The sequence below is a fragment of the Cebus imitator genome, unplaced genomic scaffold, assembly GCF_001604975.1.
Source record: "Cebus imitator isolate Cc_AM_T3 unplaced genomic scaffold, Cebus_imitator-1.0 Scaffold354, whole genome shotgun sequence".
In the NCBI taxonomy this organism is placed as follows: Eukaryota; Metazoa; Chordata; class Mammalia; order Primates; family Cebidae; genus Cebus; species Cebus imitator.
The window spans coordinates 243691-258535 of NW_016107669.1; the positions used below are offsets into that span (position 1 = coordinate 243691).

Here is a 14845-nt window from a genome sequence, read left to right on the forward strand (position 1 = left end):
CGTTACCCTGGCAACAAAAATATATAAATATTTATTGGTCTTATTTCATAATCAAATTTATTAGCAGTTCATCCATTTTCCAGCCCTAAAAAGGCCACATGCAATCACATACATTCAACATGTTCCAAGACAATGTTTAATAATATATATGAAATGCTGTTCCTTATAAACTTTAATATATTATGAAACAAATAAAATAATACATTCCTATTATTATATAAACAAAGAAGTGATACATTAAGAATCCTATTGTGATTTTCTCTTAAGAGCATTGAGCTGCAGAATCTCTAATATAAAAAAGAGGACATTTGGCCAGGCGTGGTGGCTCACACCTAAAATCCCAGCACTTTGGGAGGCTGAGGCAGGTGGATCACGAGGTCGAGAGATGGAGACCAGCCTGGTCAACATGGTAAAACCCCGTCTCTAATAAAAATACAAAAATTAGCCGGGCATGGTGGTGCAGCCTGTAGTCCCGGCTACTCGGGAGGCTGAGGCAGGAGAACTGCTTGAACCCAGGGGCGGAGGTTGCTGTGAGCCGAGGTTGTGCCACTGCACTCCAGCCTGGGTAACAAGAGTGAAACTCCGTCTCAAAAAAAAAGAGGGCATTTTCAATGTCCATTTTGCTAAGAAATGTGTGTATGAAATGCCTGTTAAATTTCTCATATTATGTATATTTGCTTTAAATAAGGAAATTATTTCTCATTTCACTTTCCAAATGAGAAACATTGCCTAAATTCATGACATCCCTAGGATTGTTCTTAGTCTCAACTTCCACATGGAGATGTCTGAAATAGAAAATTTAAATATCAGAATTCAGGGATATAAGCTTTCACATTTAAAAGTGCAGAGAATCCCAGCATTAACAAACTATGGTTCCACAAAAATCAAAATTACAACTCAGACATCTCTTAAATAATAGTATTGTCACTTTACAGTTTACAAACTACAGAAATAACTGAATTATACCACATGCAGAGATTAAGAATATTTCAAGTGCTTCTAAATACCTATTATAAAAAGGTTATCTACTTTACAATATTATGTTCTCTGGAAAAAGATATATAAAGATTACATCAGAGACTTCAGTACTGACAAAATAAAATTTTTATCTTCAAGTTGCATTCTAAAATTATTATGAAGTCTCAACTTCACTGAAATAATAAAATGTATCCCACGACAGATTTTTGTGGCAGAAATGAAAACTTTAAAAAATACATGAAACAAAAACAAGATGAGAAATTTCCTGATACATATAATACTATTTACATTCCCTTATCTCAATACTTGGAAACTCAATGTCCTATTTTGTAAAATGGTCATATAAAATGATGCTAAATGTATAAATGAGGTTTAATCAATTGACTGACAATCTTCCATCTCACCATTCATCACTGACAGCATCCAAAACATGTTACCATCTGCCTACAAGGCAGGGTGAAGAGTTGAGAAGGCCGGGGCGCTAAGGCACAGGTAGCTAACTGCCACACGGTGGCAACAGTGCCAGCCAGTGGCATGGAGAGCACACATCTTCTGCCCTCCAAACCCCTGCATGGCCACTCTGCCTGCATCAACGCACCCAGTCCCTTGGATGGCGTAGAACTTCCAGAATTTCAGCTTCTTTGGAATTCTCTGAGGGTGAATGCATGTACTCCCATCTATGCATGTCCAAAACAAAAGCAAAAAAAAAAAAAAAAACATAAAAAATAACGACACATGTCTCTTTACTTAAAATAAATAAAAAATAAAATCCTAGGAATTAAAAAAAAAAGTATTATGCTTCTTTGTCTCTACTGTGCCTGATGTGCCTTGTACCAACTAGACCTTTAAAAAAAACTTATTTGCTAAACAAATAGTTTCTTAATAACTCTTGAGTATGCTTTGGCTAATATTAATATCCCAGAACCAAAATACACTTTTAATATAAACCAGGGTTTCATATTTTAATTGTATACCAGGGTTTCATAAAGTGTAGAACCTTAGATTATCCAGGGGCAAACTTTCTTTAGCTTAATACTTATGCATACCTCTTCCCAGAAAAACAAATAGGCAGGGAAGGTCCATCTCACCTGCTAGCCACCACGACCCAGCCTATGTTCTCTCTCCCTGTAGTGCCTCCTTGCCCTCAGAGCTGTGGCATTCACCCTGTCACCGCTTAAAATATCCAATTTGATTTGCTTTAATTATTTGACCGTGATTTTCTTATAAAATCAGCAAAGTCAAAACTAACAAAGACTTAGGTACAACATCTGCAGTGTCAACTTTCCTATTTTGTGGGTGTTTGGGATTTGGCAGTGGAGGGATAACAACTACAATGAGTTATCTCCTTACCGGGCAGTTAGAGGTAAAGACATCAAGATGCTTTCAATTCTGGATCCTGGAGTGAAGAGGCCAAACTTTGTGCCCCTATCATACAGCAGATTAAATTCTACATACCTGTTATAAATACATCAAATAACATTAAAGGCCAGCTCAATAAAATCTGAAGACTAACCCATAACAAATACTTAAAAAGGGGTGGGTTCTTCCCCCCAGTTCCCATCAGCTGGAATTGGCACAGAGGACACCAGCCTACAGCCCATTGAGAGCTCTCCATCTGGACAGGCAGAAATAAAGGGGTATTCTACCCAACAAACAATAGAATATAGATTCTACCCCAACATAGAGCAGTTACAATACAAGGTTATGTTTTCCCATAAATAAACAGAATTGACACACAGCTGAGAAGTTTAAGACACAACAACAATTAAGAAAAAGAAATGGCATCCCTTTTCAGGATAATCCAGCTCCTTCTGGCCTTCCTCATAGCCTGGGATGTTTCAGAGTCAAAGATTTCACTTCATTGCCTGTAACTCACAAGTACTACTAGTAAGATGGTGTAATTCTGCATCTGAAAGGCCAACTACAGCTAACAATAATTTATTAATAACAGATTAAGATATTCTACATATTCTTCTTTCTTAATAGCATTAATAAGCAGTCATATAATTCAGTCTCTCTGCAGATTAACAGCAATCATAATAAAAGGTAGTGCTGAGTTGCAGCTTTTTTTTGAATACCCTTAGCATCAACTAACACTTGGTTCAGTATATTAACTGCCATAGTCAAAGCTAGACTCCATCCAGCTTAAAAACCTGTATCTGCCTTTAACATAGGATGTAAAAGGGTCTCTCCCTCTCCAATTTCAAAAGGATAATTCCAACTACTCAAAAGAGTTTAGAATGATTCATAAATCTGAAAAGTTCAATAAACAGTGCCCCTTTCAGATCATTTCTTATCTTATTCAGAAATTACTCCCTTGGTCTAAAGTTCACTCACATATTCTTATTTACCTATTGGTTACTGTCTTGATGCCCATCTATAGCAAAAGATTCTCTAGATTCCCACAATACTTTAATTTTTAAAAAGCACCTTTTTATGTAGAACTTGTCAAAAGCCCTGCAAAAGTGTACAGAATTTTATCTTTGGCTCCCTTTCTAATTCTGACCATTTATCATTGACTTTTATGTACAAAAAACTATTTAATACCTTCTTATGTCTGTTTCAAAAGATAATTTAAGTGAATCTTCTGAATCCTTTTCTAAGCCCATGGGAAATAATTCCATCTTTTGGCTACCTTTTCCACCTGATAATACCTTTCTGAAACAGGTAACTGGTCAGGACTGCAGTATTAGAAACCAAAGACAATGTTGATAGTTCTAGAGAAGAGCTGGGGTTATCCTAGGCCCCAGAGTTTATTGCCATCTTAAGGTCCAGAGATAAGAGAGGCAGAAAGAAGCTGTCTTTGAAGAACAGTCACACACCATACCACAGAAAATTAATCTAACATCCCACAGTCCTGCCTATCTCAGGACACCAGACACGCCGTAATACACACACAGTGACTTTCAGAATGACCTGCCATCAAGCAATGTAAAACACAAACCATTACTCCTGTCTATGAAGTTTTAAAGGATTTACCTAATTCACAAAATCTGCCAGCTTTGCCTATGAAATCTTGTGCAACACTTTACTTTGCACAGAGTTCTAGATTGTCCTCTTAGGTATGTCTACCCACTAAACCATGAGGCTCTTTTTGGCGGGTTCATGTTATGGCCACCTGGTAGCCAAGATAGTGCCTCATCTCAGGGCCCCAAAAACAAATATCAAGTGAAAGAAGGAAAGAGTGGTAGAGGTATATTCAAGAAATTATGGCAACGAACAAAAAAAACATGTTCAAAAATAGATGCATTCTTTAAGAAATTTCTAAAAAACAAATTATTCTCATGTTTTTCAAGTTGATAAATGGGAAGCAGATAGCATAGGCAGTCATAAGAAGGATATACACAAACGTTTATCTTTAGACTTGGAATGTTATTTAGGTTGGCCTCTTTATGGCAAAGCTTTACCTCCTTAGTACCCAAAGCTTCTTTTACCTGACACATAACTAACATCAGTAAGGAAATCCACTTTATAGCCATGTTCCAGTAGGACACAGGTATTTAAGGTAGTAATGAGACACTGATCGGGGCCAGCAGGCTGTATAACTTGGAGTGGATTTACAAGTACACCGGCGGCTGGAGACAACCTCAGGCTGGACACCCACTGAGCTCGCCAGGCTCACTGCGCAGAGCAGGGTGGCTAAGGTGAGTATCACGGTGAGAATCACAAACCTGCTTCAACTGCTTGGCTTTATACACTACACAGACTACAAGTTTGAAGTCATTGTGACCCAGTTCCACATCTGAGATCTTATATTTACCAGCTGTGTTTCTCGGGCAACAGACTAACTTTGTGAAAAAAGATGATTACACCTATCTTACAGGTTTGATGAAAAACATCAGATATAAAATGCTTAACATAGAGGCTGGCAGAATTTCTGAAATTAGTTCCATTAAAATAACTTCTGTAAAATCTTTAAGATGAATGAAAAAAGGTATGATTCCAAATTTAAAAAGCAGGAAAGACATTAAATAATGCCCACATCTTGACATAAGGCTGCAGGGTATTACTAGAAGACTAACTAGAAGAAATCAGCAGAATTAAATTCAGCAAGTATTTAACTACATAAGCCTACTATGAGTCTCTAATGTATAGATGAATTAAACTTTGCTATATTTATAATACAACTTTACACAATGTCTTTTAATTCATTTAATATTCATCTAGCTATGAAAAGAAATTAACACAATGATTACAAAGTATCTGACAACACAACACCCGCTATTATTAAGAGCTGCTCCACCTCCCCCAGTTATGCCATGGAAGAATTCATTCTCGTCACTTACCGTCCTCTTCTGAGCTGCTGCCACAGCTTCTCCTGGGGGGTGAATGAGTCATCACAGTGCTTTTTCACAAGGGGAATATAGGAAGGCACTACAGCCTTGGCACAGCTCTGTACAAAGCGAAACACCTCCTCCTTGGATGGAGAGTCAAGATCATCAAAGAAGATACCACCAATGCCCCGCCGCTCTCCACGATGGGCTATAAAGAAGTAATCATCACACCTGGAAAACACAGCGGGGCCAAACCAGGGATCAAATGGAAAAAAGAGACATGAAAATCAATGTGAGTTTTTCAGGTTACAGCACTATCCTCAACTAATCTCAGCATAGTGTCCTTACTTGCTGTCCAACTATGAAAATGAAATGAGGACTTTAGACAGATTCTTTTGCAGGTATCACCCATGTAGAAAATGCTTATCCTCTTATCTTCAAAGCAACCAGACAAGTGAACACAAGTCTATGTAAAGAATGTGAACTCTAAGAACTTTAGTGAAAAGAGAAACACTCCAATATTGATACTGTATTTCTTGGAACCAGTGATGCTGCTACCTTCAGAAGCACTGCTTTTGTAGGAGGCAGGAAGACAGGAATCTTCCACTAACAATGATACCAACCATGTTGCAAATCCAAGCTCTTGAGTTCTTTATTCACCAAAGGAAGGCACTATAAACAATCTCTCAGGTTTTTTTCGGCAATAAAATTTGATGGTTCTATAGCATGAACAACAGAGCAAAAAGCTGGCGGAAAAAAAGTTCAGAGAATAGTTTTTATTCTTTCATATGTCATATCAGACATATGAAAGCTTACCCTGTGAGGCAGCACATAAAACTATTCATCTGTTCTTGAGTCGCCTCCCCTCTATGTCTACTAGACATACAGTTTTCTTAAGAAGCCATTTCCTAACTGCTAAACTTGTAAAATACTTTACATCCTAGAAGTAGTTCTTTTGATAATCGCTGCATAAAGGTCCCTAAATGGAAAAAAAATGTGTTCAAACAAAAACTACAAGCTATGTAAAAAGTCACCTTAAATACAGCTTCAATTGCATAAAAAACAACAAAAAGCAACAGCTGAAAATCCCTAGAACTGACGCATTAGTAGAACTCACCTCAACTGTGACTTGTTGGCTTTCTTTATATGCACATTTTATTAACATGGTCTAAAAAAGTATATCTTGAGCAAGGTTGTAAAGTCAGCTCTTAACCTAAGTTATACTATTTCAAAATGTCTCTTCAAAAAATTATAAAATTAAGTGATCTATTAAACACTATTTCCTAGTAGGTGTTCCATTGCTTATAATAGAATAGCGGAAACTGTATAATTTATTAATAAAAGGAACTTATTTTTTATAGTTACGGAAGCTGAGAAGTCCAAGGTTGAGGGGCTTCATCTAATGTGAGCGTTCTTTCCAGTGGGGTCGCCGAAGAGTCCTGAGGCAGCGCACAGCATCACATGGGGAGGGGGCTGATCACACTAGCTCGGGTTTCTTATAGAGCCACCAGTCCCACTCCCATGATTTAATCCATTCATCTATGAACGGATTAACCCATCGGTCAGGGCTCTGCCCAACCACCTCTTAAAGGACCTAAATTTCAACATGAGTTTTGGAGGGGACAAATATTCAAACCAAAGCACTTATACTAAAAACTTCTTAAGTAGCTAGCATTCTAGGTATGTTATTACCTAATACTGCTTAAAGTCATCTCAGTAATAGCTAGAGAAAGGAACCAAAAAAACAGAACTATCTACTCTATCAGTCCTCCTGGAAGGATGCTAACTTCTGCGAGAGAGAGGAAAAATCAAACAAAAACCCCGTATCTGCATGCATCCGTGGCTCTGCAGTTTTCAGCAGTAATGTTAAGTCAAGAGGAGAATATTCAAATGTTTCATCTTTTCTGAGGATTTTAAAGCTGAACTCCATGCTCTTGCATAAATGATATTAACATTTCACAACTATTAGCTGTAAAAACAAAGCAAAAAGACAAAAACTCTTTCTGTTCTTCCTTTTTCAAGAATGACAACTAGCTCTAAGCTGAATTGAGAACTTTACTTGGATTCCAAACTGTTTGTGCCAAGATTCCATTTGATAGATAACAAATATTCTGGGTCTTCCCACAACTTTTGTTTGTTTTCTTATTTTACCATTAGAATTTCTTTAATAAATTCTCCAATTCTTATTTCCCTTTGGCCAATATCTCTGGTATGTTGGCATCTCCCTCCAGCAGTTCTCCAACCCTTCCCATGCCCTTACACATTCCCAAGTCAACATCAGGATAATTCTCATCTGGAATGAGAATTTAACATCCCACTCTAGATTAAAAAGCCTCTCATTCTCAAGCATAGATCACTTTATAGTTTACAGTCTATCATTCTAAATCATTTGGAATAAAAAGATGTTACTGCTCAATTTAAATTAAAATATTTCTAAGTAAATAATTTAATAAAAACACTTAAAACTGGTATACTAATTCTTCAGATGAGCAAAGTAAAAAGACCCATTTTCATATGTAGAAGAAGCTATTTAGTGACATTAGCCTTCAGAAGGAATGGAATGTAATTTTGGGTTCATGAAAGTTCAGTTCTTTTACCTACCATTTTTTAAATTTGGGGTAGAGATCTGAACCATGCTGGTCACAAGCTTCCTTTAGAGTTCTGTGAAAATGGACAGCATCTTCTTGGTTCAGGTATGTTGGAGTGAGGTCACATCCACCACCAAACCACCACTGCTTATTACCTACAAAATCAAGACATGGGATTCTAATATGGACTTTGAGATTCAGCATCACTGGATATATTAGGAAATTTAATTTAGTAGCTTAATTTATTAAGCATAAAATGGGTGACAATAAAAACACATTTTAAGTGATTTTAGCTCTGAAGACCAGTAAGGTCTAGGCAGAACAAAAGAGTTTGTAAAAGCAGCTGGGTGCAGTGGCTCATGCTTGTAATCCCAGCACTTTGGGAGGCCAAGGCGGGTGGATCACCTGAGGGAGTTCGAGACCAGCCTGGCCTATGTGATGAAACCTCGTCTCTACTAAAAATACAAAAAGTAGCCAGGCATGGTGGCAGGAATCTAATATCCCATCTATTTGGGAGGCTGAGGCAGGAGAATCACTTGAACCAAGGAGGTGGAGGTTGCAGTGAGCCAAGATTAAGCCATTGCACTCCAGCCTGGGCGACAAGAAAGTAAGACTCTGTCACAAAAAAAAATAAATAAATAAACCATAGTAATAATAATAAACAACAGAACAAGTAAAAAAAGTAAAAGCAGAAAGGAAGAAAGTAAAAGGTAAGAGAGCAGAACTTGCAAGGAATGATATGCAGGGCAGTGAATGATAAAACAGCGTACTGGTGGATCAGGAAGTAGACTGCAACTCTAGCCCTACATGAGAATCATATGAGGAGCTTAAAATAGCTCCTCTGAGCACCGTTAAAAAAACAGAAAACCACACATCTCTGGCCTAGGAATCTGTAGTTTATAAAAGCTCCCCAGGGGATTCTCACACTCCTTGTATTAAGAACCACTGCCACTCCTCCCCTTTCCTAGAAAGAGTAAAAACACTTGCTGACGCAAACTTACCACTTGAGAATAACTGTTTCACATGCTCACAGGTGCATGAGTTGTCAATACCAGTTATCAATTTTAGACATAAAAGCCTGAACAAAGCTGAATGACTTCAAAATGAAAAGTTAAAGCAGTGACTTCAAACACCTTCACCTACAGAGACACCAACAGGAGTAGGCGTGGCACTGCACAGGTGCTCTGAAACATGGTATCAGATAAGAAACGGGCTGGGACTACAAACTACATGCACAGGATGCATAATCAACTGCATCCCATTTTAACCAATTGCTAATGCACTGGTGACTAGCAAGGCTATGTACATGTAAACTATTTTCCCAGAACAAGTTCTCAATTTTAACTTAACCTCGTACATAAGGTGCTCCTTCAGATGTAATGAATTCATATTTGCAAAGAACCCTAGGTGCACCCTGAAGTTCAGGTTCATTAAATCATTCCTTGGCTAACTGCAACCTCCGCCTCCCAGGTTCAAGTGAATCTTCTATCTCAGCCTCCTGAGTAGCTGGGACTACAGGCACGTGCCACCACGCCCAGCTAATTTTTTGTAGTTTTAGTAGAGATGGGGTTTCACCACGTTGGCCAGGCTGATCTCGAACTCCTGACCTCAACTGATCCGCCCACCTCAGCCTCCCAAAGTGCTGGGGTTACAGGTGTGAGCCACCGTGCCCAGCCCCATTCTCACTTGTCATGTCTTGTTCATGATCCATTGTACTTGCCAAGAAATTGCCTTTATATGACTCCTGAAAGACCCAGTTAAGACTATTTACTCTTTCTCATTTTTAGATGTTATGCCGTCTTATCTGTTTTAAAATGCACATTTTGCACAATAGTACTTTCCACAGCTCCTGAGATCCTTACCATCGGCTTCTTCTACTTCAAAGTATCTGTAGTTGAAATGGATAGTAGGAGCATGAGGATTCTTGGGGTGGATAACAGAGCTCACACCCATAGCACAAAATGGCAATTTACCTGGAAAGCAAAATACAAGTAGTGAGCTATATTCAGTTACCCTGAATGACTTGAAACAATCTAACTCTAATATGACTTCTAAGTCAATTTTCAAAAGCTGCTTCTTAATTTGTCTCTTAAAAACATAATTTTTAAAAAGGAATTGTCGACATGTGGCATATGAACACAAATGGCTTTTTTCAGAAGCAATATTTATTTTATAAATAAAACTTGTGGGCAAAATAAGGTTTGCAGGAACTAGTAAAGACTATCAAGATTGTCTGATTTACCATCTTTAGTCTTCAGAACTTTTCCTCTGCTTCTCATTTGTTTTGCTGCTTCCTCAGAAAGATTTCCATGAACAACAGAAATGCTCACCCCAGCCTTTTCGAAAACGCGCCCATCTTGAAGTACACAGCTGATGCCGCCACCTCCTGCGTATAGAAATGTAAAATAAGGAGAGAACGTAAGAGTATGTTCAAATCTGAAGACAACCCTTGCATGAAGATGGTTATTTGCCTCCTGTTTCCCAATCTTTTATATCAGTGTATTTATTATTTTATGTACAATAAAATTAGATAACTAGCTTAGCTTTATGACATACGCTATTAATAGTGGGCACATACTGGACCTTCTCATATCACTAAACTGAGTATTTCTCCAACATTCTCCTGTCATCAACTAAAATCAATCCCTGGAATATTCTCCCTTCAAATACTACTGTTCAGAACAGCATCCCAGCAGTTATGATATATGAGAGAAAGCTAACTAAGGTAAAAAATAGGAATGGGTAGACTTGAAGGGTGTTCTATTATCACTGAATTTAAGAGATCAATATTGTTTCAAAAATTTCTTTCTCAGTGTGCTGCTTGCCTTTTAATTTGATTTACAGGCAATTAAGAAACAGTTGATATTCAAACTCTGAAAGAATTCAGAACCTTAAAATGAGTGAGACACACATTAGTATTCAGGTGTATGAGCCTTACTACTCATTTTTTTCTTAAGGTACTAACTAGGGTCACTACAAGGGCATTGTTTCATCAAATTTCATGTTTGGCTTGTTTTATTTCTAAGAACATTTAGAGCTGGATAGGACATAAGATGATCCTGTACAACCCTCATATATTCCCAATGAGAAAACTGAGGACCAGAGAGGCAAAATATCCTAGATCTAACCGCTGACAAGTGGCTGAAACAATGTGTCTAAATGCTGTCTGTTTCAGACAATATTCTAAGCACTTCACATATATTCTATCCATATACATGTGTAGCATGAGGATTAAATGAGATGAAACATACATATGTATATTTCATAGATGGGAAAAAAAGAGTAACCTCTAAGGGTCACAGCTAGTCTAGTACTTGAGGTTGTGTCCTGGTTCAGTGGTCTTTGCTTGAAAACATTACAAGACAGAAAACTAGACTCAACTTCATTCCATATAGATGTGGCAGTATCACAGATCAAAATCTGCTGGTGAGAAGTTGTTGTTGTATTTCCAGCTAGGAAAAGTCAGGAATCCTTCAAGTTTCCACTCAAGATGTCGGTTTCACTGTATGGGCAACAACATGTCATGAACGTATGCCTGTATGAGAACTGGATTTTGATGCTCAAGTATTTTGCCATTGAAAGGGAAGATTTTCCCAGCAGGAAACCTGATGGGTGCATTTGGTAGCGCTACTGAGAAGCCAATCAAATATATCTTGTGCAATAGTAAAAGTGGGAAGAGCCTGACACAATGACACCCTAGCTGGAGGAGTTTAGCTGACACTTAGCGAGGAGATGAGTTCTTTCCAACTCCTAAAAATGAAAAAGGGCAAATTCACCCAGAGAAGGAGATGAAATGTGTTTCATAATCTATTGAAATTCATGTTCAATAGCAAACTTTGGACATCTAAGCTTGTTAGTTGCAAACACCACTTAACATTTCTACAAAAAATGCTGCTATGGAATTGCAAAGATTTTGAAATGCAGTGCTCGAGTGACAGCTGATCCGTCTCCATACCTGCAAGCAGAGGGCTGGCGACCCTTTCGGCGTCCCTCTTTTTATCGGCAGCCTCTAACCAAGCAGCCTCTCTGTGGGTACCCCCCACCTACAACCCCATCCCGTACTGTGAACTATTATGTTTTCTGTCTGCAACCTGGAACCTGACCTTTTTTCCCCTCGTCTCCACCTTCCGCTAGTGGCCGGCTTCCTTACCTTCCTTCCTCTCCCACCGGTCCACAGAAAAGCTGGCGCCCCCGTCTACCTGTGCCAGAGCCTGGCACACCTGCGCCTGGGTCTCCAGGATCAGCAGCTCCATCTTGGTCTTCATGTCGGCCGGCCTCCTTCGCAGCTCGCCCAGGTCGGTCACAGGCGCGGCCATGAAGCAGCTGCAGCGGCGGGCCAGCTCATCCTCCTCCTCCGGCCTCCCCAGCGAGGGTTCCCGCGTCCCCGAGCTCTTGGGCACCATCTCCGCCCGCTGCACATGCCCGAGGACGGCGGCGGCCAGCCCCACCACCCCCGCCAGCGCCGCGGCCAGCCCTGTCCCCCGCCAGGTGCCGCCTCTCGCCGTCGGGACGTGCCCCAGCCCGCGGCTCTGCTCCGTGCCAGCCGGGCCAGGGGGGCGGCAGATGCGTCCGGCTGCGCTGCGCGGAGACCCGGCGCAGAGCCCTCCACAGCCGCCGTGAGGCCAGGCGCGGAGCCCCCCGCAGCCGCCCCGCGCCGCACGCCAGCAGGGGCCCGCGCTCAGCCTGCCCAGCTGCAAGGCCATGCTCCCGCGCGGTCACCCCGGGCAGTGCCTGGGTCCGAGTCGGGCCGCAGAGCCCCCGGGAGTCCCAGCCCGCGAGCCGCGCAGGCAGAAAACCTTTCTGGGAGGGCCGCCGCGGCGTCGGGCTCCAGCGGCGCGGACGAAGCGGGGCATGCTGGGAGATGTAGTCCCGCTCCTGTCGCCGCCTGCAGCGTCCCCGCGGGGGCGGGAGACGAGAATACCGAGCGCCCGGAAGCGCCGGTCTGAGAGGAGAGCGGGGCGGGGACGTGCTGTGGAAGCGGCTGGAGAGACAAGAGCGGCTTTCTGGTCACGTACGACCTTGGGGCGGCTGTTCTTTCGGCCTTGGGGAGAAGATGGAGTCGAGCTGGGAGGCTGAGGGCGGACCGGGGCAGACGTGGCAGAGACTGTAGTCGCGCTTCCGTTTTCAAACAGCGTTTGCAGAATACAGACCCCGGCCCAGGAGATGCAAACCCGCCCTTCGCCCTGGTCCTGGTCCGTTAGTTTCTAGGGCTTGAGGGCGCGGGGCGAGCGGGCTGCGAAACGTCTGCTAAGGATGATTTTGTAAAGAGAGTGGGAGAAGCTAGTCATGGGCTGGGAGGAGAATCCGGAGCAGACTTTCTGTGATGCAGTCCACACCACCGTTGCGTCCTTAAGATGGCCCCAGGCGTTGCTTCCGTGGTGCCTACTTGTTTAGAAAGAGGAAAGGCAAAGTGTTTCCCTTAACCAGTAGAAAATTCCTGCCTTGCTGCGTTTTGGTGATTAACAAATAAGAATTTTAAACATAGTTATTCTACTGTAGGGTGCTCTCAAATATTGCTGACGTTTAATGCTTACAACAACGGCCGCAAACTAGGCAGGGCAAACGTCCCCACTTCCTCCCACTGTGTCCCTTCCCCCACGCTTTACAGAAACGAGGGAAAAAGCTAAGAGATTTGGCAGGCAGCTCTTCGTGCCCGCCGTAACCACACCACAGCTTCATGGTTCCTGGGCGCGAAAGTGTGAGAACTACTGTCATGGGCTAATTTGTCCCACAAGTCTCCACGGTGATTTTAATTTCTAGTAGTAGATGATAATTTAAGCCACTGGTAGCTGTTGCCACAAGTTTTTTCTTAGTGGCGGGATGCACTGATGGAATCTCAATGGCTTTTGAGTCAGACCAGTTGGTATCTTATCCACCCACAACTGCACCTGGCAATTCTCCCACTGGGACATGATGTTAGCAAGGTGGGTGCGCTTGCCCAAGCCTCACCACCGAGAATCAATGGAAAGTAAAGGCTTGGGTTGAGAAGTGACTAAGCTACTTTTAGGGAAGAAAAACAGTTAGCTTTTGGCCATAGCACAACCTGCCAGGAGGCCAAGTTAGAAGCGGAGGCAAGGAAATAAGAATGGTCATTGTAGGAAGGGTTGATGCCCTCTTCTGGATGCCTGTGATTGGGGTTGGGCTGGGCCTGGTGATGAAAAATGAACCTCATCAAATGAAAAGGAGCCTCTCTGCGCTGTTTATTTGTAAGAAGCCCCTTGATTATTGCTCTAATTCTGCAAATACCCATAAGGTTAGTAAAAGCTAAGTAAGAACAGACTGTTTTGAACATTCGCCCAGTCACAAAGGCTGATGCTCACCAAATTGTGTACTAGCTTCCAGGTTTCCATCCCTCTCATCCTTCGCCTTTCTATGCAAAGGGCCTCTCTCCGTTCTTCCTCTGGTTCCCAACACCCTCCCTACAGGCAACCTGTTATTTAATGCATAAGAAAAGCTTCAATAGCTTGGTTAGTGTGAGTTTAAATCACCTTTCTGGGGGTTCAAATTGTTCCCAAGTGGGATACTTGTATTTCAGTCATATTTGTCAGTGTGGAGAAAAAAAAAAGATATCACCGATCTAAGTAATTTCTTACATCAGAAAACTAGTTGGGACAAATAAAAAGTTTCTAATTAGTTGTAGAAAGTAAGGTGTAAATTAGAAATTCTCATCCATTTTTTAGCTTCATTTCTTGCATCGCTTTGCAACTTTTTTATGTGATCCTATCACAAAAGTGATTCTGACTAGCCTTATAGGTATTAGTATTAAATATTATTTTTCAAAATCCACGTTTCTCAGAATCTCTATGAACTTTTCCTTCTACAGCCCTGTTGAACATAACTTATTTTAGCCCTGCTGGTGCATATTAGAGAGAGTTCTAATTTTTTTTTTGAGACGGAGTTTCACTCATGTTACCCAGGCTGGAGTGCAATGGCGCGATCTCGGCTCATCGCAACCTCTGCCTCCTGGGTTCAGGCAATTCTCCTGCCTCAGCCTCCTGAGTAGCT

The 14845-nt window shown here is 41.3% G+C and overlaps 1 protein-coding gene across 1 annotated transcript; it reads right to left on the minus strand.

The window, feature by feature from the left end:
- Positions 1 to 766: 766 nt before the first annotated feature.
- Positions 767 to 12741, minus strand: CPOX (coproporphyrinogen oxidase). Its single transcript, XM_017506354.2, has 7 exons — positions 11991 to 12741; positions 10083 to 10226; positions 9703 to 9813; positions 7854 to 7995; positions 5265 to 5483; positions 2329 to 2433; positions 767 to 1655 (listed from the first exon to the last, which is right to left on the minus strand). Exons 1-7 carry the CDS (start codon positions 12541 to 12543, stop codon positions 1568 to 1570), a joined length of 1362 nt encoding a protein of 453 aa, XP_017361843.1. The 5' UTR covers positions 12544 to 12741; the 3' UTR covers positions 767 to 1567.
- Between the last annotated feature and the right edge of the window lie 2104 nt (positions 12742 to 14845).

Excerpts from the sequence above, each read along its gene's own strand:
- CPOX (XM_017506354.2), bottom strand. The coding sequence starts at position 12,543 with ATGGCCTTGCAGCTGGGCAGGCTGAGCGCGGGCCCCTGCTGGCGTGCG. Across the intron at positions 5,484-7,853 it reads TACCCCAAATTTAAAAAATG|GTGTGATGATTACTTCTTTA; the intron begins GTAGGTAAAAGA and ends TGTGTTTTCCAG. Across the intron at positions 1,656-2,328 it reads TCTTTACCTCTAACTGCCCG|ATGGGAGTACATGCATTCAC; the intron begins GTAAGGAGATAA and ends GGACATGCATAG.